The 27,349-nt window shown below is 40.0% G+C and overlaps 2 protein-coding genes across 3 annotated transcripts in view; both read right to left on the reverse strand.

The window, feature by feature from the left end:
• Positions 1-363: 363 nt before the first annotated feature.
• LOC127361991 (uncharacterized) lies at positions 364-4,077 on the reverse strand. The gene is made up of 5 exons (XM_051397237.1): positions 3,904-4,077; positions 3,590-3,684; positions 3,335-3,474; positions 3,187-3,249; positions 364-1,304 (listed from the first exon to the last, which is right to left on the reverse strand). Exons 1-5 carry the CDS (start codon positions 4,075-4,077, stop codon positions 364-366), a joined length of 1,413 nt encoding a protein of 470 aa, XP_051253197.1.
• A 2,266-nt stretch (positions 4,078-6,343) lies between these two features.
• The window catches only part of ubash3bb (ubiquitin associated and SH3 domain containing Bb), a 50,090-nt gene continuing 29,084 nt past the window's right edge, over positions 6,344-27,349 (reverse strand). The window contains exons 2-14 of one of the 2 annotated variants that reach the window (XM_051397835.1): positions 20,390-20,443; positions 19,714-19,900; positions 18,420-18,618; positions 17,768-17,937; positions 17,441-17,649; positions 15,965-16,109; positions 15,729-15,852; positions 15,523-15,642; positions 15,343-15,435; positions 15,037-15,181; positions 13,513-13,619; positions 13,291-13,400; positions 6,344-11,482 (exon numbers count right to left, since the gene is read on the reverse strand). In XM_051397835.1, the coding sequence (XP_051253795.1) occupies positions 11,345-11,482; positions 13,291-13,400; positions 13,513-13,619; positions 15,037-15,181; positions 15,343-15,435; positions 15,523-15,642; positions 15,729-15,852; positions 15,965-16,109; positions 17,441-17,649; positions 17,768-17,937; positions 18,420-18,618; positions 19,714-19,900; positions 20,390-20,443 (1,801 nt within the window). In that variant the 3' untranslated portion in view covers positions 6,344-11,344. Of the gene's footprint in view, positions 11,483-13,290; positions 13,401-13,512; positions 13,620-15,036; positions 15,182-15,342; positions 15,436-15,522; positions 15,643-15,728; positions 15,856-15,964; positions 16,110-17,440; positions 17,650-17,767; positions 17,938-18,419; positions 18,619-19,713; positions 19,901-20,389; positions 20,444-27,349 lie in introns of both variants that reach the window. The other variant, XM_051397834.1, reaches the window with a different exon arrangement.

The following is a 27,349-nucleotide window of genomic DNA, read 5'->3' on the forward strand; positions in this document are numbered from 1 at the left end:
TGGTTTTGCAGGTATTTGGGGGGCCGATCCATCAAATACATGAAGAGGTATTTTGCTGGAGAATGGAAAATTGTCACCTGCAGGTGCCACTAGAGGAAAGGCCATGGGATAACCAAAGCCAGCAGGATTCATCCTCTGGGGGCCACAAATATCTATAAAAAATGTAATGCCAGTTGATCCAATATTTGTTGAGATATTTCAGTCTAGACCACAGTAGTGGACCTATCACCCAACATTGCCATATTTTCAACCTAAATTACTATATAACTTGACTAAAGTGAAGACAAAGATAAGGCTCCACAGAACGTTTAATTGTTCGAACAAATAAGCTCCAAATGAAATGGTGCAAGAGTTGGTTAGTTGTTAGGCAGGTCTGCTAAGATGGTTAGAATCCGCTTTGATCAACAACTTTGCAGTATCTTTGAACTTAGCGGCAGACACTTGCAGCCTGTCCTCTGATCCCCTCATCCAGTCAAACTGCAGCCTCCCGTACTGAGTCTTCCCACAGGGATTCAAAGTGTAGAAGTTGTGTTGGGAGGGCATTGGGATCACATATTGGAAGTAACAGGGGTCCGGCTCTAGGTGGTCTTTCATCTGAATCTTTTGTACCACCCTCTGGTGTGCTGCTGCCTGGCCAGGCTGCAGCGAGGGGATGGTTGCCACAAATTGTCTGGCATTGGAAGACTTGACTGGATGTTCTGTGGCGAACAACCTTGCTGCCCATGGGGAACGGAAACCATGGAGGGAAAAGATGCTGTACAGGTTCCTTCTCCACTCAGGCATGGACTTGTGGCTTTTGTGGTCTTTAATGGGAAGGACAGTTTGGGCAAATTCTGCAGGATAATTAGACCCGAATGAGTGGCTGGGATCTTCAGGGTTGATGATCATTTGTGGCTGAGTTTGAACCGTGGACAGTGTAGCCCTCAACTCAGGAGATTTACCAAGACAACTGTTCAGGTTCACCCTCCCAGTGTTAGTCTGAAAGGTGGCGTGTGCAGCCTTAGATGCAAGAAGGCGCTCAGCTCTGGTGGAGACTTTTCCAAGATGTGAGATCTTTTTGCCGAATTTCAACTTTCTATAGAGCTCAAAGACTTTTCGGTCAAGGGGGACATGTTCTTGGGCGGTGATGTTGCTATATTTGGTCGAAGACAGGAGTAACCTTTTATCCTCAATTGGTAAGCATTCAAAAGGCCCAAGGTTTAGTTGGGGTTGAGGATCATCTGGGCTTGGAGGTGGAGCCTTCAGAGTTTGAGGAGTCAGGCTTTTGGGTTCCGTAGGTGGTATGCATGAGGTTATCCTGGGTTCTGGGAGTATGGAGAGGTAGATGTAACACGAAGAATGTGAAATATCAAGAATATTGATTTAAATACTGTAGAAGCAATGTGGCCTCAGGCAAGAACATTTTCAAATCTTATCTTATACGTCTTATGTTGTATACGTGGTCTGGGAGGTTTGCAAGTTCGATTCAGCAAAATACTTCACGAAAAGCTTGTTTCAGCTTTTGTCATAGGTATTTGATCATTATTCTAATTTATGTCCCAAAATGGTATATACGGTTCTAAAAGAGAATCACACATGTAAAATTAGAAATGACAAAATGAGAATTGAAGACATAAGACATAAATAGTGCAGAAGTTAAAATATAGGAAAAAATAGAATGTTGACTGTAATGTAGACAGGTTGTGTAATAATGTAGTAATGTATATCTTTAGTGCAGATCATATGAGGGGAGCGGGGAGCGGAAGGATTTTGTGTTCAGCGAGGAGCGGCAATTTTTTTAAAAGGTGGAGCGGAGCCTTATCTCTCACTCCAATTTCGCTCCGGTCGCTCATGCCCCACCCAGAATGCATCTTTGCACCTTCGCGCACCCCCACACTATTTTCTTTCAAAACTCTGGAGTTTAATGTGTACTTCAGAAAAGAAACTGAGAAGTCGTACAAGTGTACTATTCCTGTAAAAGTAACAGATGGGGATAATGTGGAACAAGAAAAAGAACGCGGCGACATTGTTGCAGTCGGTAAAGAGTCGTTTTGGAATCTAAAAGAACACATTTCTCGGAAACACAGCAGTCTACTACAGGAGCTCACTGTTTTTGTCGGCTTAAAAATGAAACATTACCCTTATGTCTTAGTTGAGTTGGGTTGTGGTAAGTATTTTTTAAATGAAATGAAAATACGTAGCCTGGGGAAAAACGGCTAAGCTCATGTTTTATTTGTGAATAGAAGATTGCAGGTGAGGGTTGTACGATGCAGGTTTTTTTTTTTTGAGCGGAGTGGTGAGCGAGTGGAGCGGGATAAAATTTATGATGGAGTGGAGAGGAGTGGAGAATGCGAGGTCTGTGAGCGAGGAGTGGAAATATTCACCCGGTCTGCTCCGCTCACATGCTCTGCTTTAGTGACAACCAGTCATGAACAGATAAGAACAGGATGTAGACAGGTACTACACATGAATATATCATATATAGCCTATGTCAAGATGGTTTAAGAGTTTAATACCGATGACTCTTTATGATCTACATAAACAAGACCATCAAAGAGAAGACTGGCTATTTTTATATAGTTACATAGACATCTGGTCGGATCCAGTCAGATTCCCCTTGAAATCAATGAAATGAGGCGGTGGATACACTGCTTCTTTTGTCCACAGGGGCCGGCAAAATCAACACAAAATGAAAGTTCCTTGTTGGGACTTTAAGTACAGTAAAAGTAATATAACGATTTGCAAGTCTGTGTTCATAAATCAAAGTATAGAACTGGATCGATTAAAGTTTGATCTGAAGATGGCGTGAGATGAAAAGTCAGTGAATCATTATAGCGAGACATTTAAATAAAAATCTCAAATGTCAGCCTCATGGTGGATGATTAAACCTAATGACTTTGATAATCCCAAAATTTGCCTCTGAGGAACACATCCACTAGAATTTGAGATATTTCAGTCTGTGTGGTGGAGCAACCAACCAACATCGCCATCCCAAGAGCCACGCTTGTCACAGAGCCGTACTACAGCAGCTCTGGACTGTTTGTGAATATTGTTCGTATATGAGAGAAAAAGGGAAAGACCTCTTACTCACTTTGACTCGCCACATTAGAACAACTCTGTTCACATGAGTGAGTGGTTCTTGCATGAGGCCCCATTTCTTCATGCATTGAATGATTATATACAGTATGTAGTCTTGGTGACAGTAACCTTGCTTTGGGATTAGAGTGACTGCAGATACCACAGGACTTTCCACTGGAGGATCTCTCTGCTCTGTTCAAATGTAAAAAAAAAAAAGTGAAATTCACTTGTGCATGCCAAAATAACCAAATGTCATATCAACATCACCGGCTAGTACCTTTCTGAATAAAACTGAATGTAGTTGGTTTACTGGGCACAGAGGGATACTGGAGTGGGGGTGTGATGGTTTCAGGAAGCTTCATGTCTTCACTCAGCTCTTTTAGTGGTTTAGGTCCATTTTCAAGACAGGAGGTTGGTCTAGAAAAAAATGTTTGAAGAGTTTACATACATTCACAGTTCATTGTGGGGATTTGTGTCACTGGCAAAGGACGTTATGAGTAATTGCGAACCATTATTCAGTTGTAACACTTACGGGAAGTTCACAGTCTTTCTTGAACTGTATGTTGGACTGACTTCTTGAGGCACCACATTCAGTTTTCCATCATCAGCTGTTTTCGGCTGGTCTGGCTGAATATAGGACTGCTTCACGAGGACAGGTCTCTTCATTTTGTCTTCTTCCTTTCCTTTGTCCTCATCCACCCTTTCTTTTCTCTCTACCTCAGTTTTTTCCACCTTGTCTTTCTTATATTTCTCTTCTGCCTTTTTTTCCTTCCTTTTCACGTCATCTGTCTTTTCTTCCTCTTCCTCTTCCTCTTCCTCCATCAACCAGAAGATTCTTGTGCTCACATCCTCCTGTTCATCCGCCTGGGGAAGACTGTGAAAGATGTCGCTCCAACAGGGCATCATGTTGACTTCCTTCCCCTTCCTCCTCCAGCTCCGGATCACAGAGTTGGGGATGTAGCCATCTGGAGCGATGGGCCATTTCAGAGGCTCCGTGTTCACTTCGACAGTTTGCAACATGATGGGTTATTCGGCCCTCTTCATCAGCTTAGGCTCCAGACTCTTGCACCAGTTTTACCCAACATCTAGTCAGCTGAAATTGCATAATAGATGTTAAAGAGGAAAGAAGATATTTCTTGTTTTCTTGCCGTGAGTTAGCTTGCTGGATGAGAATACTACTGTACTAATGTACTGAATGCTATGAGACGGTTAGCTTAGCTTAGAGATCTGAAGGTAACAAAATCTGCCTAACAGCACCCTAAAAGTACATGTATTAACACGTTATGTCTCATTTGTTTAACCTGAACACAAACTGAAGCATTAAAATGACAAATGATGGGTTACGTGTTTGACAGTTTCTTCAGAGCCTGGCTAGCTGTTTCCAGTCTTTGTGCTAAGGCTAGGCTAAACTGACTGCTGGCTCCAGCATATTTGCCACACAGACAGTAGTAATGTTATCAATCTTGTCTAACTATGGAGAAAAAAGCATATTTCTAAAAATGTTGAACTATTGTGTTAAAGGACCAGCGTTTAGGATTTAGAGCCATCTAGTGGTGAAGTTGCCGAATGCAACCGACTGATTACCGCGCCTTCCAAGTGTAAAGGAGGAACTACGTGGCTGCAAAAAAGGCAAAAGGCCCTATCCAGAGCCAGTGTTTGGTTTGTCCGTTCTGGGCTACTGTTGAGACATGGTGGTACAACATGGCGGCCTCCATAGAAGGGGACCCACTCCCTCTGTATTCCCTCACATTCAAGGTAACAAAAACACAATGATTCTTCTTTTCAGCTGATTATACACTAATGACAACATACCTATGAATATTATATTCCATTTCTGACAATAGATCCTCCTAAATGTTACACACTGGACCTTTCATTGAATTATGTTGTTCTAACTCACCAGGATGAAGTTCTTGTGTGTTTAATTGTTTGCTGCAGGTTGTTTCCTGTAAGCCTTTCCTCTCAGGAGAGGCCTCCCTCAGCTGTGATCCTTTTTCATTTTAAGTTTAAACATTTCAATTTGAATGTTAACAACATGGTCACCATTCCAAAGATAGTAACCAGAATAATAATAATACATATTATGTATGCTCGAGGTAGTACACAAATAACAATGAAACAGTTATAAAGAATTATCAAATTGAACAAAATACATTTCAAATGTCATTCTTAATTAAATTAGGCTCCAGTTTTCACAGCAGTGGAGTTTGTGCAGTTTTTAAATGTGAGTACAGTTTCAGTTTTTTTTAATGAGCTTGGGTGTGTATGTAAGTATGCAGCAAACCTATGGCTGCTGCAGCAAGGACTTAGTCTACATACATGGGGGAGAAGCTCTACAGCTGAGCTACCAGGGTGCACCTGTATATCAACTTTTAATTGATTCAATTTACTGGTTATCAAGATCAGACCAGAATGTCTGACTGACGGTACAGTGAGTTATAGTTTCATCTGTGTTGTGACTGAAGGAATCTGTATTTGCCAATAACTGCAGGCCTTAAAGGTCCAGTGTGTAACATTTAGGAGGATCTATTGGTAGATATGGAATATAATATTCATAGGTATACGCCATGTTTCTACAGTTGCCCAGAAAGGACAAACCAAACAGGGGCATTCATGTTTTTGGGCATTTCAGCACCACAATCGTTTCTCCTTTGCACTTGGAAGGGGAGGGTGAAGCGACAGAGTTGTGATCTGCTACTATACCGCTAGATACCACTAAATCCTACACACTGGTCCTTTAATGGGGAGCAGTTCACACGTGGAAGTTTAAAACCAGAGGCACTTGCTGCACAGCTGATAATGGCCGGGCATTATTCCTTACATAGAATCAATGCAAACAATTTCACTGCGACACTTGCTGTATTCTAGCACTGGCTGCTTACTATTAAGTTAAAAAGCTTAAAAATGTGTTTCTAGAAGCAATAAATGCAGTGGTACCAAACTCATGGAAGTTGAAGGAAGGTAAACTCTTTCAAGACAAAAGCATAGATTTAATACTCTGGTGATATCAGTCCAACTGCCTACACTGACTCATTGTTAACTTATGTACAGTATTTACCATTATCACTGCTTTTTTAATCTGTATTTAAATCTAAAGAAGCAGCTTATTGCTGTTGTTTGGGGGAATCGAATCTCAAAAATGTCAAGAAAAACATTCTTGTTCTGACTGAAAGACAATAACTTGTGTTGTGTAATATCCCTCAATTATTGGAGATAGAAAGTATTCACTGGTCAGCTCTGATTTACTACATTCATTCTGAATACACTCCCAAGAAAAGACAAAAAGAAGGATGTAGAGTTTTATTGGGTTTGTACTTCTTTACAGTATTTGCAGATAAATAGCAACTTTGCACACTTGTTGTATTATAATGTTATTGCTATGTAGAAAAGGATGCTTTTGTTCCATGTTAAATTAGAAGAACCAAACTGCAAATGAACTCCGTCACCACAAATCATAGAACGACATGTTACTTACTTTCCCTCCTGAGCCCTGCAGAGGATTCACAATATGAAAATATTTTTTTCAGAGCCGTTTGAAAAGGACAGCTTTTTTCTTCATAACTCGATGCTTCACGAACAGCAACAGAAGATAGAATCAGAACTAAAATAAAAATGTAAATGAAGCCTGCGGACACACTTCATCTTACATCACAAATCAACACATATCAATTTCACTTTAAGTTAATTGCTGTACACGTTTGGTGATATGTTCAGACAATAAATAAAGAACACAGGAACAACATGGCTTCTTCCTTTGTCTCTCTCACATGACTCTCTTCTTCTAAATGAAGGTATTATTTTATAGAAACTCTTTAATACAACATATGCTGCTCGGCTATGTCGTGTGATGAAAATGACATTTAAGTCCAATGAATAAAAAAAACCTTTCACATTTCTGTAATAGCAGAGTAATTCGTCCCAACACCTGGACCACTGCCTCCCTGCGTCAGTGAAGCTTTTGCAACAGTTGCACAGCGACAGGGCGGTTTCACTGGATTCAACAACGTTACTGGTAATGGTTTTCAGATGAAAGACAAAGATAATCTGTTTTCTCAAAATGGACAACATTGACGTAGGAATTCAGTGGAATCTTTGATGCTCCAGGAAATGAATCATGTTTGTGATGATGTTTTCTGAGTAGATGTTGCACTTTATTCCTGAATGAATTTAAAGATGATAATGCTACAGGGCAGATAATAGATTTCAGTGATGCTTCAATGAGACAACTATGAGCAAATCAACTTACTAGATAAAGGGTGTGTTCACATTGCTTTTTTAGAATGATGATTCAGTTATATACATATAAAGCAAAGGATAGTGTAAAGTGCTCAGGGTGCTCTTTAAATTTATAGTTTACATTTTCGGGAACATGCGTATTTCTTGCCGAGAGTTATAGGAGAAGGTTACTATCACTCTCTAGTTTCAATCAAAACTAAAGTTACCATCCTATCCCTGAGCTCTAAAAAAAATTAAAAGAGATCTGGAGGCGTTGGTCTGCGTTTTTCTGAACTTTGGGCAGAGACAGGCTAGCTAAGCTACCAAGCCAATCTCCTGTCAGCTCTGGGGTCATATTTAGAGGACAGAGTGGTTTTGTTCTCATGATCTAACTCTCAGCAAGAAAGTGAACCAGTTCCCAAACAGGCTGATGTATGGCAAACTATTCCACTGAAATGCTCAGCATTCAGTGGCAGTTTCAGGAAGTCACTTTTACCTGAGTCAGCAGTTTACGGTTTCCACCACTGAGACACAGCTAGGACACATTTAGTTGTTGAGCTAAACTGTTTCTCTGCTTTTTCTGTCCTCTCAAAAAATTCTCCTGGCAGAACTGGAACACGTTAAAAGGTTAGAACACAGCTCTGTACTGTGCAGCTTGATGCTCAGGATACATTAACACAGTGAAGGTTCCTGTAAGCACACAGAACCTCATGTGACATATCACTGGCAGTACAGATATGAACGTCGTTACTTCTACATTACATGATCTATATTGTTGGTTTACGTTTACGTCTGAGAACACGTTTCAGGTGGAGAAATACTGAATTATTTATTTACTGCACTAAATGTAGTGAGCTGTGCCTTTCCTCACACATTTGGTGACGTATTTGGAAATAAAATGGGAGACAGCTCGTATTTAACAATTCTTTTGGTGGAATAAATGCAGGGTCTGATTCGGTTGGGAATCAATGTTCTCCGTTACAGCCACACTTTTAGGTGTAAGCTGACAAGATTGGTGTATTTTAGGGGTGAAATCCTGCTGAACACAACTGAAACTTAACTTGAATGCTATAAGGGAAATGTATTGAAGCACGTTTCCACAATGAGGCTTCAGAAAGCACTTACTGTCAGAGACAGGACAGATAACTGTCACTTCTCCAAGCAATTCAAATATTTCTCAAAAACTGCAAAATGTCGAATCGAGAGGGATTTTATAAATGAGACTGATGAGTTCAAAACTTTTATGACGTCTTAATACACTACGTGTGTGTGATGTGCATCAAGTATCAGCCTGAGCAAACTTTATGTTTACGAGTGATGTAACGTACTACTTCTACTGTATCTACGAGCAGGCAGTCAGTACATCAGGAGACATCACTTTAATTCCAAGAGGCACTCACAACAACACAGTCACTCAATCAGTGGAACACTTTTCAAAGCTGCATATACGTTATGTCTTAAATGCAGTCAACACCTGAGATACAGAGCATAAATTCTTGCATGCTGAAAGTGATGATCCTCTTGTTTAATATCTATGCTTGTAACATCTGAAAGAAAAGTTTATAAATAAATAAAAAATGCAACTGGAAGACTTTTCTCAAAATATGATTATTTACAGCTACTCCGAACCCCTTGAACACCATTTAACAAGCGCACACTAAAAATGTGCTGGAGCAGAATCAAGAAGCTACTGTGTGATTGTCAATAGTGCAGGTTGTGCTGTTATAGTTGCGGTTGTTTCATTTTTACATACACTGCATGAACGGTAGAAGACACTGCTGTACTGGGTGTGCTACATGTGGTGGCAAAATAGAGAAAACTTGTGTGGCCACGTTATGTGGGTAGCATCAGGGAAGTCCCTGATTGAAGCCAGGGTTAGGAGGACAAAGAATGCCCTTTAAAAACAACAACAATCAATGCCATCTGTTTTAACCCTGGCCAGGAGCCCTGTGGTTCGAGCTGAGACGACATTTACTGTATGATGAAGTAATGCTGCTGAGATCTGTGCAGGAAAGCAGTACTGCTATGATACACTCTCATTACAAATTCTCAACAGTCTCATTCAATTTTGTGAAATAAGCACTAACTCAAATAAGATATTGTGGACACAAACTATGCAACATTTAGTTACTGTTCCCAACATCAGACTGCAACTGCCACAGAACAGAAAGTCTACGGCCACTCGAGCAACCCACTGAGGCTATAATGCACATTATACACCAGAAAATAAAATCTTTGAATGAACGAACAACATGGACACTACTTTGTTAATAGATCCTTAACATTAGTGGGATGTTCTGAACCAAATCAACTGGTCTACAGCAGTGGTTCCCAAACTTTTTTCCAGACGTACCTCCACAGCCCTGCCCGATGAACTCAAGTGCCCCTTCATCAACACCACTAGATAGGTTGGTGGATAAAATAGGGGATGTTACACTATTTTCATACATTAAACTGCCATGTTTCAATTGGTCAAGTTTGTTTTCCAGTCCTTCCAGAAAAACGCAGAGTTTTTTCGTGAATGTTGCTGGCAAAAATCCTTGATTATGCGGCACGTTTTCTTAAACAATGCGATGGAATATGCGGGATATTTATGCAATTTTATGCGATGAAATTGCGGGAACTTGCAAAAATTGCGGCTTCATCGCGGGGTTTGCAGCTTTTTGATGATGTTCACGTCGCGTAATTGCGTCACTTCATAACGTTCCCATGGCAACAGGGGAAAATGGCTGCTCTTGTGTGAAGTAAACGCAACATTTTTCAACTTTCTGCTAAGATATATGTGACTTTTTTTGCAACGAAAATGCGGGGATTATGAAATCATGCAAGCCTCGCATATTTTGCGCGGAAATCGGCAATTTATGCGGCAAAAGTGCGGCGTATTTGAAAAAATGTGGCCCCCGCATAAATATGCGGACTTTGGCTGATGGCTGATGCATTGAATTATGCGATCGCATAATTGCGTTTTTCTGGAGGGACTGGTTTTCGTACTACAACCACACAGACTGGCAAAAGTTGGACGTTCCAACCATTTATTCATTACTTTCAGCTAACAATTACATCTCCTCTGCTCGCTTTCTAACTAGTTTTCATGCACTGTTAAGTGCAGTAACACATAAATTAATTGTTATAACTGGCATACACTGACGTATTTTTAAATCAAATCATTGATTTAATTCTTTCTAATTATTTAAGTTACAATTTGTCCCCATACTCCTGGTTGGGAATCACTGGTTTACACTATCTTCTGACACAATATGTTATCAGGCTTACATATTGAATGATTTAGCATGTGAGATATGTTGTAATCCAGCTCAGGGCGGATCTTAGCCTTGCTAATGTTAGCCCGTTAACATGCAACATTTTTCATGTCTATCTTTACACATCTTTAGTCACACATATGTCAGTTAAAAACAGAATGGATGTGGTCAATAACTAAAATGACATTAGTGAGTAAGTAAATGAGGGAGTGATGGACACACCTAATGTTTAACGTTAGCTAACAGTTAAATTTAGAAATATATTATATTTAGTAAACTTACACATTTTGGATTTGTGAAATGCAGACATTTACAGTGGAAATACACTAAACTGACAAGTTCAAAATAAAACTGAGCTAAAAAAAAAAGTTAACCTTTCCATGCTTTTGCTTTCTATGCCATTACTAGTCCCACTCCTGCTACAGTCCTGTGTACTTCATGTAAAACATTCATGTTGGTAAAACTTAATCCTTCATGCTAATTTCACAAAGTTTTCGGAGACTGGGATGACAATGTGGACATGCTCTCCCACACAGCGCAGCTAACTGCCCAAACTAACGTCTCCCTCATTCTGGCAAGAAAAAGAATCAAATTTGAGAGTGGACATGAAACCAGCCTCAGAGGGCGGCAGTCAGTTCACCAACCATTCACCGGCTATTCAGGCAGGAAGCTTCTTCACTGCTAAACCACCAGCTGTGTAAAGAGGCTGAAAAGAGAATGGTTCCAGTATTTGGGGGGCACTGGTCTGAAACGTGTTCCTGCAGTCTGTGGGAGTACAGTATGATCGGGTTGGGCGGAGCACGGATCAGAGGTCATTCCTGCAGGAGCGTCTCCCTCCAGTCAAAGCTGTGGTTTGGTCCGTGTGTGAGGGGGAGGATGGGAGGGTCCACTAACTGCCACACCCCCGTGTCTCCCTGCTCCTCACAGGAGCAGAAGCCCAGGTAGGGGATCTGAGGACCAAGCAGAGGAATTAATAGTTGTATATTGTCCAAGTCTAAGTTCATTAGTTTTTCTGAAATGGCTTTGTTTTGTGTGATTTGTTGCACATGTTAAGAGAGAGAGCAATGACACAGACAGAGTGGACTATATTGGTCTACATACTGAAATCCAGGTATTAAGGAACAAATCTTACTCTTGGTTAAAATCTGCTCAGATGGGTTAGACTGTGGACGCTGCTGAAGCAGAAAGCAGGCAAACCGCGGCTGTATATAAAGAGCTTTATTGATCTCAATGCATCAAAAGAGACAGCAGGCCAGCTAATGAAGGAGAACCAGACCGCTCTGGCTGGTCGAGGTCAGCCAGCCTATTACTGAAAGCACTCTGTTCCCATGACAAAATGAGCTTCTCTCTGTAATATGTCTGCTGCCTCATCCTGCATTCAACCCATCAACTCCAAACTGGTCACAATGACATACAAATGTATTGTTTAGAGTTATTTACTTTATAAAAAACATTTTTAAAAGTCACATTTGAATGTATTCTTCCAGAATGAGGGATAGGGCAACTAAAAACTGTGCCATATTAACAGGACCTTTTTCTTCTGTTCTTAATAAAGCTCTTATATTATATTAGTTTTATAAAATGCATGTGTATGTCTATCACTGACTCACAAAAATGTTGTTATGTTAGAGAAAATTAATATTAAACATAGATGGAGTTTCACCTAGACCAGACTTGGTGCAAGAATTTTGTAAAATTGCCCCCCCAAAAGATCATTAATAAACAAGCTGCATGTAACTCCTGAAATATGTAGCACATATGATGATTAATGTTCTGTGGTGTACTACAAGTGCCAAAACAACATGGTAATTATGTCATAATTTTCATCACATTTAGAAAAAAAAAATATAGAAGATATATAGATATAATTAATTAGGTTGTTATTAAAGACAAAAAAAGCTAAATAATTGTCTTTTTAACATGCATTTCATTTAATTATAATAGTGCATACATATATAAAAAGGAAACAGTATACATATAACAATGTGTATTGTATTTGACCTAATTTCTTTGAATTGTTGTAATTTAGGCATTTTAGTTCCAAAAGTCCAAAGTCTTGCTCTGTTTGTCAAAATAAAAGAAGAAACTGGGAATAAACAGTATTTTGTTTTGTTAGAGAACATGCAGACAAACACTAAAGGGCACTGACCTGAGTAACAAAAGCTTGCAAACCCAGTTTCCCACTAATGAGCAACCAAACAAAGAACTGTTATCTAAAGTGGAAAATGTAGTCCACAAACAGTATGCCACTGAGCGTACAAGAACAAGCAATTCCCCAGTCGCCTCCATGTTTACTAAACCAGGTCAGAGTGATCAAACTGGAAAAGCTGGGATTTGAACTTAAATGTAACATGCTTAAAATCCCAGAGGAAAAACTGACTTAAATCAGGCTGTTTTTTATTCATATAAACCGAATAGTATCACTTTTATGTTGTAGCACATTAATTCAGAGAATGATGGAGCAGTTAACCTTGTCATTTATATTCTACAATGTAGGAAAACATCATCTGTTTTCCCCTTTAGCTGGCAAATAAAAAAGTGTTTGAGTGTGTTTTTCTTTCATTCATACACATGGGTAAGATGTATGGAGTGGAGTTTTCAGCGTATACACTCATGTTTTTGCACATACAGCCACAATGTGCACTGGGAGAGGAACTGAGGAAACCAGATGGAAGTAATGATGGATGGATAGAAAAGTGGGATGTATAAGAGGAAAAAAATCTGATGGATTAGATAAAAAAAAAGAAGATATGCAGACCTTTCGGACTACTTGGATGAAGTCCTTGGCGCTCTGTGGGCTGCGGCCCTGCAGCTGGCGTGTGCAGGCCTCTAAGGAAGAAGCGTGGGCTACAATCAGCACGTTGTTTCCTACGGAGAGTGGAAACCCAGGCAGGATGCAACATCAGCAGTGGACAAACAATTAAGTAAAAGTTCAGAACATCTTCCAGACGCTGCAGGAGCTCTGCTGTATGTCTCTTACCAGTGTTTTTGCAGTCTGACAGGATATCTTTGGTCACTTGGTAGCTCCGGCTCATGTAGTTCTCATAGGGTTCAGACACAGTGAGCTTGCTGATTGGGATCAGAGGTCTGTATGGAGACAAATACCAAGTATTAGAACAGTGGTCCCCAACCTTTTTCACTTAAGGGGCCCCTTTTTCTATCACTGAGTGAATGGACAGCCCCTGAATAAGAGACATATTTATGGATATTTCATATTAAATGTATATCAATAACAGTAGAAAACAACTGATAAACCTTACAATGAATCCAAATAGTGAACACAATAACTGCAGGAAGTTTGTGTAATTAAGCCAGTAGCTCACCTGGTAGAGCTAGTGCCCCATGTACCAAGGCAATAAAAAAATATATAGAAAAATGACAATAACAATTTGATGCTGAGATATAGTTTTGGTGACCCCTAGTGGGGGTCCTGACCCAGGTTGGGAACCACTGTATTAGATAACCAATGGCACATGTAAGAACTGTGTTGCAGTTGTTCTATAAATCTTTGAGTGGAGGCTTTTGTTGGAAGTGCACTGTGGTTTGAGGTTGTTTTCAGTGAAAAAAGATTAAATTTCAAACACACACACACACACACACACACAACGCACACACACACACACACACACACACACACACACACAAACAACACTAGTATATATATATATATATAAGTAAAAACTATCTGCAGATACTTCAGAGGTATAAAGGAGGAGGAACTACTGCTGCAGGTAGCCTGTATGAATATTATACAGTATATGCAGAATATTTTTATTCACAGATGTTAAAAACAGACAAATGAAACTGTATACATTGTAACATTTGAATATGCTATGGCTTTGTATGTGTTACGTATTGTGTGAACCATCCCACTATACACACAGAGGCTACATATTTGTGTAGGTGGAGGACGTGGGCAGCACTTTAAGGATTTTATCTGAGAACATTCCACTGTTTTGTTTCTATACATTAGAGGAAAAGAAATTAGGGATGTATGATTTTTTCTTCAGTCGATACCACTAACCGATATATGCCCTGATATATAGATCATGCATCCCTGATAGAAATTAATGAAAAATGCCCACAGTCGATGATCACAGAGCGAGATTAGCGGGCTAGCCATTTGTCTTTGAGCTTAAATCAGGTTTTCTGAAATCACAAACTTTTAACCAGGTTAGGTCAACACGGTAACCTATGCTACATTGCTAAAATGCTCCAGTCAGGGTTATCATATCAAACCATGTCAACAGTCCTTCTACTGACCAATCAAATCACTGGGAAAATTCCTACAGGATCCTGACATGGACATAGCTGGTTTACAGAATTTACAAGGTACTGCAGACTTTAAGACATGCTTCAACCAAAAACACTAAATAATACAATCTCTTTACAGTTCTGGTACGCAAACACCTACGAATCGTTTTATAAAAGCAGATGACAAATACATTTACATTACTAATGACTCACGTTGAATATAATTAATTGCACATGGTGTGTGTATCACCTGTACGTTGTGTCCACGCTGAAGTGGGCTGCAGCCAGGTCAGTGGGAGGTATCCATGCAGGCAGAGAGTTCCCAGAAACCCACTTGGTCCATTCAAAAAGCCCCGGTTCCACTCGCACCTTCAGCTTACCGTCCTGCTGCAGACCTGTTCACACAAACAATTCATCAGAGCTCACCCTCATTACATCCCCAGCACACTACATTCTAATTTCTGTTAAGTTCATTAAATTCAACATGATCGTCTTTATCCTGAGTTTAAATGTTGGAGAATCCCTGATCAATGATATTTTCTTGAAGAGTTCTTACCTCTGAGGATGTTCTGTGCAGTCTGAACACACCGCAAGGAGGGAGAGCAGTACACAAAATCTATGACTGTGTTACTCTCTAACAGGGCCTCACCTGAAAAGAGCACATGTTTAGCACATTTCACATACAGAATGCAACAACATCATTAGAGCATCAAAAAGATCCATATTGGGGACGTACCCACTAGTCGAGCCTGCGTGGATCCAAACACAGTGATGGGAGCGTCCATGTCGTAATCTCTCTTGTCTCCCCACAGCGGCAAACTGGGAGGCATGTTCAGATTGGAGCGTACATATCTACCTGCAGGACAATAGAAACACATGCTCTAAGATGTAAGGTGGTTTCTTTAAAGTGGAGGGAAACAGCCCAACCCTTTGACTTCTCACCTTTACTGTCGGAGCAGAGGGAGAGCCAGTGTTTGCCAAAGACCACGTCCATCCTCTCACCGTGTCGACAGACAAAAAGCGTCCTCTTCGGCTGCCGAGAGTGACCACCGCTGATCCGCAGGACCTGCTGGAAATAAAAGTCAATTACATGGCTTTGTGATAGCATACATGTTGAATTTTAATGCAAGTATTACAGGAATTGTGAACATTTTCATCAGTTATGAACACAAAGCTACCTGCATTGGGTGGCAAATGAGACTGAGGGTGGGCGTGTCTCCAGGACTCGTGTTGTCAGGGCGTCGGCTGTCCAGCAGTCCGTCAAACATCCCTCTATCCTTGCTGGTCTTTTCACTGGGCCCACAGCTGAAGAATGAATGGGAGCTGTGGTGGACGAGGAGAACAGTACAGTATGCAACATTAAATCACTTGTTTCTTTTAGCAACTGAGGAAAGATGATCCGTGGAGTATTCTTGTATTAAAGGTCCAGTGTGTAACATTTAGGAGGATCTTTTGGCAGAAATGGAATATAATATTTATAGATATGTTTTCATTAATGTATAAGCACCTGAAAATGAGAATCATTGTGTTTTTGTTACCTTAAAATGAGCTGTTTTTACAGAGGGTTAGGTCGCTAGATGCCACTAAATTCTAAACACTGGCCCTTTAACAACACAGCTTTGTCATATAGGAGCTAAAGAAACATTTGTCCTGAAAACATACTAAGGGGAACTTTTTAAAATAAGGTTTTGTATTTATTGTGCAAAACAATTCTACGCGTTCTCCTTTAGAAGAGATTACCACCAAACACTGCAGTGGTTCAGGTTTAATATCATTAATTCCTAACTTTCAAACTGGTATTTCTACTAGTATAGTTGTTACTGTTGCCATTGTTATTGATGTGCATCTCTGTCTTTGTCTCTCATGCAGCAAATGCAAGTAAACTTTTTTGGGTCACCAGCCAGGTGGCCAGTAAATAATCTGGCATCACAGCGTAGGGACAGGTTTACATTGCTGTGTTTTTGAATGTTTACGGCTGAGCTAAATGTGACCCTCACTGTCCACCGTACCAGAGGTTTACTACTATTTGGTGCTTTCTACCCAAGTTGGGCTATGTTTTTGCGTTACATGCTATTAGAAATGTGGCAACACATTCCCTAACAGAAAACATGAAGATGAAGAGAAAGGTTTTTGCGATATGAGGTTAACAATGCAGGAGCCCTGAGATCTTGGCTAAAATATGAAACTCAAAACCATGATGCAGTTTTATGGTTGTTAAAAAAAATATTACTTAGTTTACCTGAGCTGTACTTCAGTAAAAATGAATGATGGGGACCTATGTAACTGCTATTAAGCAAAATAAATACAATGACAGAATTTCTTTCTCTGCTTTCATTTCAATGTGTCTCAAGGAACTTTTTTGTTATATGCAGGGGTGTGTTACATATATATATACACTACTCACAAAAGTTAGCGATATTCCACTTTCGGGTGAAATTTATGGAAAATGTAAAAAGTTGATGCTACAGTGATATTATATCATCAAAGTAGGGCACTTAAGTAGAAGGTCAAATTAAGATCACCTGGAAAGGTTATAGTGCATCTTCATTCTGAAATTTCATCTGAAAGCCAAATATCCCTAACTTTTTGTGAGTAGTGTATATATATATAATATAAGTATAAGCATAAATAAAAAGAGAGAGTGTTCCGCTCACCCGTGGAAGACCCAGGTGTCAGACTCGTCAGCCAGGCTGACGTAGTTCTCAGGCAGTAGGCCAGACAGCCCAGAGGCCAGCGAGGTCCCGTAAACCCAACCCTCACTGGTGCTGCTCTGATCCACTGGAGACATGAAGACAAAATCTCCAGGAACCAGCTCCAGCTCATCCTCGTTCTGTGGTGTGTAGGGGTACATCACCCGCAGGGTCTGTAGAGGCAGGACAAGTTATTTTAAGTTATTTAGAACATTTAGAACAAATAATCAGGAGTCAGTATGTATTGATGCTGTTGGTGATACATGCATTGTTAGTATGAATATTAGCTACCTCATGGTTTGCGAAACGAATGTCCCGGGAGAACAGGACTGCCAGCCAATCACAGCCGAGCTTGACCTCGATGCCCTTGGCCAGTTTCTCCAGTGACGGGAGGTGATTGGTGGGGAAGTTGTAGGCCAGAGTTACATGGAGCTGCTTCTTGTGAGGCTCCACATGGACTTCTGGAGTTGAAAGATGAGAAAGGAGTTTGTTTTATATAGTGCAGTGTGTAACATCGACAATTCACCATAAAAAAGCATTAAATCTGCAGCTTTTGTTATCTGTGAAAAATATTCCGCTCAAGAAGTTGCTGCAGAGTAAACACCAACGGCACTCAACACTTCCACATCAGATTTTAATGACATGCTCTAATCTGTCTCTTTACCGTAAAACAGAAATATGACAGAGCATTAGCGCTAACACCGCGGCTCTAATCTGATTTGGCACTTCACTGCCTGAAATGCTGTCTGGCAGTCCAGTCAAATTTTCGGCTGTGTTTAAAAAGAGTCATGGTGACGGATTGAGTGAGTGCTTTAACAACCCAACATGACCGCTATCCCGTCCAATCATCTACTGCCAGCACTGGAAGAGAAAGCAGGTCAACACACATTACACGGTGACTACCATGAACTGATGCTGAGAAACTTTCTGAAGTGGTTCCTACCTGCCTTCCTGGCTGCCTCTGCCGCAAAGTCGGCTGCAAACTGCTTGAGGATGTCTGCCACCAGCTCCTCCACGAAGAGGCCGATAAAGTTTGAGGATGTGTAGAGCTCTAGAGGCAGCGGGCTGGGAAATCGACCCCGCCACTGCTGGACAGTGGCCTGGAGAGCCTCGCATAGAGCTTCTGCTTTGTGGTCTGCACACTGTTTGGAAGAAGGAAGGGTGATGTTCAGACATGAGCTTTAAATTCCTGTTAAAGTAATGACTCACTGTCATTCAGACGCAGGTGTATGCAAAAGTGTAACACATTTATTCAGATATGACAGGACAGGCTTGGGTGATATTTGGCATCTGGTACACGAGAGGAAGCAGGGGCACTCCTGAGAGGAGCAGTGAGCTTAAAAGTTAGGATATAAAAAGAGAAAAGGGTTTTCTGTTGTCTCACGGGTTGAATCGGTGATGGATTCTTACGCTTAGTTTGCTGGTGAACGTTAATAAATGACCCTTGTGAGCGTGAGGAACGCTCTGTTACTCTTCTCACAGTAAACCTTTTTACTCACAATTTTAATTATTGATTATTTTTAGAGGACGAATTTCATTTGGTAATTTTCAAATGCCCAACAGTACACAAACATAGAATGACGTGTTAAAGGTTCCCTGTGGAGTCTACCACTAGTAGCACTATAAAGCAATGTTTTAAGGAGTGGGTGCCAGTTTTGTTTGTTTCAAGCATACATATGAGGAGACACATTCATGCAGGTAGGTGGGCAAGCAACGCGATAAACATTATTGCCGGCAGTTGTACGCTATTCCATTGATTGACATTTGATGGCTTTTGGTAGACTTTTTCCCATAACCTTTCACAATGAAAGGAGCAGCTATGAAAGGGTAGATCATTTTGCCCCACAGGAAATTAGTCATTTTATTATAAAAATTAGATCCATTTGATAACATTTGGAAGGTCTAGAATCACCTTATCCCCTTTCAAGTTAGTGGAGGGCTTAACCGGCTTTATCCAAAGGACTGAACAAAGCCCCGCCTCCAATGCTGTATCCATGAAACATGGATGCAAACAAAGCAGGATTTTAAATATTTAAAATCTTGGCTTTAAAAATGTTTGATGGTTTTGGTGAGTAACAGTGAATGTAAATAAAACTCCACAAGGAACCTTTAAGTTGGCACTTAACATATATTCCTATTAGCTCACATGCTGCATGTAAAGTGTTTGCTGGATATATAATCATCCAATAGTCTATCTTCATAAAACCGTGCAGTATCAGTTAAACTCTCCAGCTCACCATGAAGAACTGGCAGAGGGTGATGTGGGGGAAAATGTTGTGGGCTTTGTTTTTGCCACAAGTGACCCGGCTCTGTTGCCAGAAGTGGGAGAGCTGGTTCTGTAGAGGTCCGCTGGGTCGCAGGTAGAGGACAAACTCTCTGGGCAGAGGGTCATCCAGGAACGGGTCATCCAAATGGGAAAACAGCCTTGAGAGAGAAAGAGGGGTATGGAACTGTGGTAAAGTCTTGACATGATGCCACAGTTAAAGCTGCAGTAGGTTACTTTAAAATATATTTTTTAGAATATCCTGAAAGTACATGAGACAAAAAATCAGCTTCCTCTGGCTCGTTCTAGTGCTCCTAATGGCATTAGCAAGAATCCAACGGGCCTGAACAATGAAACAGAGGAACCTGATTTTTTCACAGATTATCTGTCTCATGTACTACTGTCAGGATATAGTGAAAGTTTTAATATTCCAATATGACAAAAAATATTTTTCTAAAATTTTCTAAATTACCTACTGCAGCTTTAAATATGAAAATTAGAAATCATCCACAAAATACAGAAGATATAATGTGCCTACTGTTTACAACTTGCAAGCAACACCTTTCAACAGCAGAGGGCAGTATACCACACATTTTCTTGTGCTGTGTATATGTGAATGCACTGTATACACATTTGTTGTTTTAACCTACCAGTCACATGCTGCTTGCACACTACGACCTCCTGTTGACACTAGAGCCTTCAGCCTGTAAAAGAGCACAGTAGAAAAAGGGGGGGAATCTAATTATGTCCTCAACAACACTGAGAATGTTCACCTACAATTTACAAATCCATATTCTGAGATGTGTGCAGTAGCAGTGTATGATTAGTGAGTGCAATGCAACAATGAGAAACCCAGAGAAGTGACCTCTCTCTGGACATCTCTGTCTGAATGAGTAAAGCAGCAGAGGAACAAATTGATCTTGTTCTGTGTACAGTAGTTTGTATCCTCGGGAGTTTTCTGGCAGCAGATGGGGAATAAAAGGAGAACTGTTCTGCATCCACACCTATACGGAAACTCTGACTCTGTAAACGGTGGGGCTGCATGCTTTAAAGGAAAAGGAAATAATGTGGAAAAGGTTTTAAGTTGTGGACTGAACAGAACTGCTGCTGGAGTTGGGTACAAACATTGTCACTGGAAAGAGAAAACTTGTGAATTATTCAGCGTTTCCCTGGTTTGACGGGCTGAAGTGAATATCGAAACAGAAATTCAGCAAACGTCACCTCAGATAGGAAAACATGGAAATGCATTAGAGCTTGGAGAAGACTGCATTTGGCAATTACTGTAAAAAGCTTTGGTATGTGCTGCTTCTACATCTAAACCTTTGTTCAAGTCAGTAATACTTTTACTATAATACGACTTATTTATTTTACTTCACTACATTTTAACTTTAAAGCTGCAGTTGGTAACTTTTGTAAAAAATAACTTTTGTCATTATTGCTGAAATTTTCACTGTATCCTGAAAGTTATTTTTATAAAAATTACCTACTGCAGCTTTAACATTTGTATCCAATATAAAGATCAAATCAGGCAATGATCAACAGAAAAATCCATTTATATTACATTTGTAAGAAGATTGTGCAAGTGTATGTAGTAGTAGTTTAAAGCTGCATATATTGATTTTGAGTTGTAAGTCCAGTCTAACTCTCTTTCTAACCCTGTTGTAGTTCCTTGTGGGAAATATTTGACTCTTTAGCTGCTAAATGCTCTGCTATGTTAACAAACTGATCAGGGAGCGTAGAGTGGATTTATATCTGAGATAGTTGCTTGCTGCTGGAAACAAGGTTGATAGTGCAGCTCCAATCTAATCAGCTTCATTTGGCTAAGGAAACCCATGGAGCCGATTGACTAATTGTTGCAGCTCTAGTTTTGACTTTGTCTTAGTGTGGAAGCTCTAGCAGATCAATCTTTGATTTATGCAACAAAAGATACATCCCTTCCTCCAGCCAACGTTACATTTTTTTGTTCCACTAGTGATACAAATATATCTAATTTAGTTTTGTTTTCCAATAACATGTACAAATTTCAAGGTAACAGTGCTTGCTTTTAAGCAGGATATTTTTATAATCTTTTCCACTCCCACCTTTTGATGAGTAATTGTAAATTTATGTCACGACTGAGAAAGACAAACCGTGAGCAGAGGCCAACACAGTCTGGGGGCAGAACAGTATGGATCACAAGTCAGAGGAAACGTCAGTTTACTCGTAAGCTCATTCAAAGCAGCGTGGAAGATGATACATGGCATGTGTAGGAAGACATTAACATAGATTCCTTTCAGCAGAAGGAATGACTCCTTTTAACCATAACTAAGGACACCCAGTTTGAAGTGTGTCATTTCTTCCTCTGGCTGAATAACTGAAGAGACCGATCAGTCAGTCAGTAAAGGAAAGCCAAATACAGTATTGTTCACAATCCCTCAGAAGAGTGTGGTGCGAATGCTAAACTAACTGGCTTACTCAAACAGTGTTCTGATTTGAACAAAGATGTTTAAGTCCTGATTACAGAAAACAAACAAGGTTGCCGCTCATTCATTTAGCCATGGCGATTACACAAGTTTCCATTTGCTGGGCTGTGTAACGCATTAACAGAGATTAAAGATTAAAAGAAAGGAGCAGAGAGAAAAGTGATTTATCCATTCATTGCCTGCGTCCTTACCTCAGCATCACCTGGAGGCTCGGCTGATAAGCAGGAGAAGGAACGGCAGATGAGATTATTCATATTAGGGCCACAGAATCTAATTAGCTGCCACTCAGAAGATAAGAGCTTGTACATGCTAATGTGGTTTCCACCTCTGGGGAGCAAGCAGCTTCCTCAGCACGAGCATGAGATGTTGTTCGCTGTTGCTGTGGGACGGGGCGGGTGGAGGTGCTACAGAGAGGTGTGTGTTTGTGTGTTGGCACACGTGTGTGTATTAATGACTGCATGCTGACAGAGTATTAGGATTGCAGGTGTGTAGGATTCTTACAGGTCTTTGAAGGCGGCTGTTAATACGCTTGGATGTGAAACCAACAATTTGCTTACGTTCTGTGCCTGTAATCTGTGTTTATAATTTTAACTACTACTATTACGACTATTTTAAATGAAACTGAAGGCAAAAAAGCTCATGCAGTGTTTCCACCATATTTAATCATGAACTGAAGTATACTATCACAACATTATGAGTGCCGCTATTTCACACACCCAATTCTACGTCTGCTTTTGGTTCTACAATCCAGAAATGTACTCCAATTGTATCTCACTTGTCCCAACTATCTTTTTTCCAGCAGAAGGTTATTGTTTTTAACTAACTGGCTCTGATAAAAACTCATTATACATTCCCTGCCCAGCAGCACATGGCAGACTGACAAAGTTAGCTACTAGCTGGAGAACACAGTGGAGCATTTAGGAGCTAAACAGCTAGGTACTTTATTAGACTTAAATTTGTCAGGTTGCTTGACTCCAAATGAATGCTAATGGTGTTCCACATCTGTTGAATGTGTAGATAGGCAACCTTTGCTTGCAGCTTAATAACTTTTTTAATTTATATCAGGGCAGAGGTGTGTGTTTCCCTGCTTGTTTTAGAAGTTCTTTTGCCCCTTAGTGTAAAAAAATACAAATCTACTGGTGCAAATTTAAAGACCCTGACAGTATATTTCAACCTATTTCATCAAAATAATTTGCAGGCATACACATGCTGTATATATTAAAATAAATGTTTATGAAATTGATTATTTAAAATGTTATAATTTAGAATTTAGACATATCTAGTTTCTGTCTTTAACAAACATTGCTGATATATTTTGTATCGTTACAAATTCAGTAATTGTCTCGTGTTAGCATATATATTAAAAAACTAAATAGCGAGTTTCAATGCTGTCCAAGTGTGTTTTGAATTTTAGTGCTATGGCTAACCTTTGGTTTACAGAGCATGCATTGTGCTTTTAACACTACTACTACAATAATTGTAATTTTGTACAAAAGACAAAAAAAGACAAAACATGTTATTAATATGTTGTGTGTTGTAAAAGTATGCTGTCCCAACAAAGAATTTGATATGTCTTTTAAGGTGTTTGACAAATATGAGGTTTAACAGGTGTAACAGCTGCAGAGGGCAACCCTACATTTTTCTTTTTAAACCATACTTGTATTGGAAGTTCAAAACAAAACTGGGCTGTATATACAAGATGCAAATCATATGAACTCAAAAAAAAAGACACCCACACTTTTCTATGCAACCTCACCACTGTGAGCTCAGTAAGCAGCAGTTGTGACCACAGCAGAGACTGTCAGAGACATCAGAGTCAGTTTACTGGTGTGCTGGCGGCGGCTTGGGTTTTATGTTGCTGCTGTGTCCCAAAGGTGTAGACCTACATACTATTGCATACGTGTGTGAGAGAATCAGAAATAGGGAAGAGAGTGCGAGAAGCGGTGGCTGAAGGAAGCTGATTAAGGAAGGGCCTTGAAACCACTTGAATACACACCCATACACCAACAGACAGTAAATCAAGCCAGAGCTAAAAGAAAGCTTTGCCGCACACTAACACCTGGGTAACATTTAGCGTTAATGACGATCTTATATATAAACACGGCAGGCTTTCACAACCATGAGAAAGACTGGAAAGGAGAAGTGCGTCCTGTGATACATATGACATTCAGTTTGTCACCATGTAAGACAGTGTGCAAGACAAAGTGTCCCTTACTGTAGAATCTCACTAACATGTAATTTTACTTTGTGTATATAAGAAATGTGAAATACAGACAACCATACATGTAGTCTACACTGCTTAAAGGTGACAGTATGTGTATCATTTTAATACAATAATACATTCTTTTATTATGTAGATGTGGTATGACAAGACTATTTTTTTGGTTCCTTGTTTGCCATGACAAATGTATAGCTCAACAGAAGAGCGACCGCACAGATGGAAAAATCTGCGTTGTCAGAAGTGACATTAAGATAAGACAAGATGTTCCTTTATTGATGCATCATAGGGGGAAAAAATAAATAAGTATAAAGTTTAAGTATAAATTTGTTACATTTTCATGCAAATTGCCCTTTCATACCCATGACCCTTCTTAAACCAAACATATGAGAGAAAAAGTGTAAGGAATGTTCAAAAGTAAGCTTGTAAAATGAGCATATCTGGCTAACTAGCTTACTACCCATAGTAGCAACCTAACCTCGCCTTACTTCCAAGGCCAAGGAGCGTTTGACACTGCCTTATCTGTGGGGTTACAGGTTACGCTCAGTAGTTTACAGTCCAGGAACCACAGGCAAACTCCTTATCCAAAACTGTAACCTTACCCTTAGTCCTCACCCTAAAAGCCTTTTCTCTTGTAACATTACAAGAGTTACATACTGTTTGAAAATGCTAACATAAAGCACAGATCTACTGCCGTATGTAAGCTAAGCTTCTGAACAGGGTTATGTGAGAATGGCAGAGTCTGATGTTACGTTTTCCCTACTTACAATGCCAGCACTGACTAGCTCTACGCAGTAATACAAGAGCAATACTGTTTCCATGTGACTTCTTACCTGGGACCAGCTTTTTTTAAAATAAAGTATATGTTCTTTAGAATCAGTCTTTTAGCTTGATATTCTGTAGGTAACCATTTAATGGTACATTTTGAAACCCTTTCACAGAGCTCTCAAGTTTAACTCTTATTGAGCTGGCGTTAGCTTAGTTAGCTGGATAGCTACTGCTGATTTTTGTTTTTCCCTACTTTAAAAAAAGAAAAAAGGTCTGGGCAGAATTTGAAAGAAGACATATTATTTGTCATTCATAAAACAATAACAATATAACTATTAGTTCAAATGTCTGACCAAAAATTTGCTTGTTAGCTACATCTGATTAAAGCTGCTAGTGAGAGATGAGGTGAAGTGAGAAGCCGCTTTTGTCTACCTCCGTCTGAAAACAAGGACCCATGCATTGTTTCAAAAACTCCAGAGACTTTGGAGTAGTAAATCTGCCACCATTATCGTTATAAACTCACGTGTGCTTTGCGAGAATGGAAAGCTTGAGTAGCAACAGCAACTACGGGTAGTGGGGGTTAGCCAACGGTCAATAGTGACTCAGTTTTTAGGTAGCTGTAATATTTGATGAAGTACAGTGTAATCATTCCATAGAAAATACCACTGGCACACTTAAGGTCCTACTTTTCTTGACTCTGGTTGGAGCAGATGAGCAGTTAGTTTTACAGATGTAGATAAAAAGATGGAGACAGAAAAAGCAATGACCAATTGTACCAAACACATTTTTTAAACATTAGGTAATCATTACAAAATTCATCACTGCACATATATATTCTCATAAGGATTCAAGATATGACCGGCCCCTCCCCACCGACATCCAGCAGTCACTTTGGCTGAGGTTATTAGCACACAACTCATTCAGAGCAAAAGAAATTCTTGCAGCTCTCACAAATAAATATGCTGACACCTGTCTGTCTGAAAAAGGTAAAAGATAATCCTAAAGCTCGGAGGCTTCACCAAATTACAAAAATGTGGTCCAGAAGCAGAAATTACAGCAGACTTCTCTGCCAGCTTCTCTAGCCTCACATTCAGAGAGATGAGAATGATAACAAGGCACAAAGCATTGCTTAGGAAGACAAAAGTGAGTGTAAAATGTGTGAAAAACACTTGAATGAACCTCTGGGACAAAGTGAACAGATGAGTCACAACTGAATATTTGTGGTTGGCATGGCCCCCTGTTATGTCTGGTGAAAAGCAAACACTGCATTCCAAGGTAAGACCCTCGCATGCGGTGGCAGTGGCGTCTCAGTTTGCAGATGCTTCGCTGCATCAAGACCGGTATGACTTTCAATCACTTCATGGTTTTGCTCAGAACCACATCGGGCACTGAGCTTAAGCTGAAGCAACACTGGGTCACACTGCATGACAATCATCCAAAACAAACCAGGAATTCTACATCAGAACGTCTGAAGAACAAGAAATTTACAGTTTTCGGAAAGTCCAAAATCCAGAGCTCGTACAAGCAACTCCTGCTTGGGAGCAAACAAATGTCACTGAGCTGAAGTGGATTTATATTGAGGACAGAGCCAAAATTCCTCCACAACGCTGTGTGAGACTGAGCAAGTACTACTGTTAGTGTTCAGTTGCACTGCACTGCTAAATGTGGTGTGACCAGTTTACTGAAACTAAATGAGACGTTACTTTATCACACAGGGATGTGGGGTATTGCGTAACGTCATCCAAGGATCAATGGTGCAATCACATTTTGTGGGTCTTCACTCTGGGGCCCTTTTTATTACTGATGTTTCAAGTAAGCTTTAAAACTCACAATGACAATTCAATGCAGAAATTATATAAGAATACAGACAACCACAAGGATGAGCAGTTGTTAGCAAATATGAACTGTAGGTGGTTATCATGTGATGGCTTAAAGCACTACTCAATTTTCATAAAGTTAGGGGATTTGTGGCGGAGTTATTGGTATCTAGCGGTTGCACATTGCAACCAACTAAATACCCTGGGCTATCCAAAAGTGTGTAGGAGAAACTACAGTGGCCACAAAAGTTGCAAAAAACTAAACAAAAGGCCAATCCAGAACCAGTGTTTTGTTTGTCCGTTCTGGGCCACTGTAGAAACATGGCGGACTCCGCCAGAAGAGGA

The sequence above is a fragment of the Dicentrarchus labrax genome, unplaced genomic scaffold, assembly GCF_905237075.1.
Source record: "Dicentrarchus labrax unplaced genomic scaffold, dlabrax2021, whole genome shotgun sequence".
NCBI classification, from domain to species: domain Eukaryota; kingdom Metazoa; phylum Chordata; class Actinopteri; family Moronidae; genus Dicentrarchus; species Dicentrarchus labrax.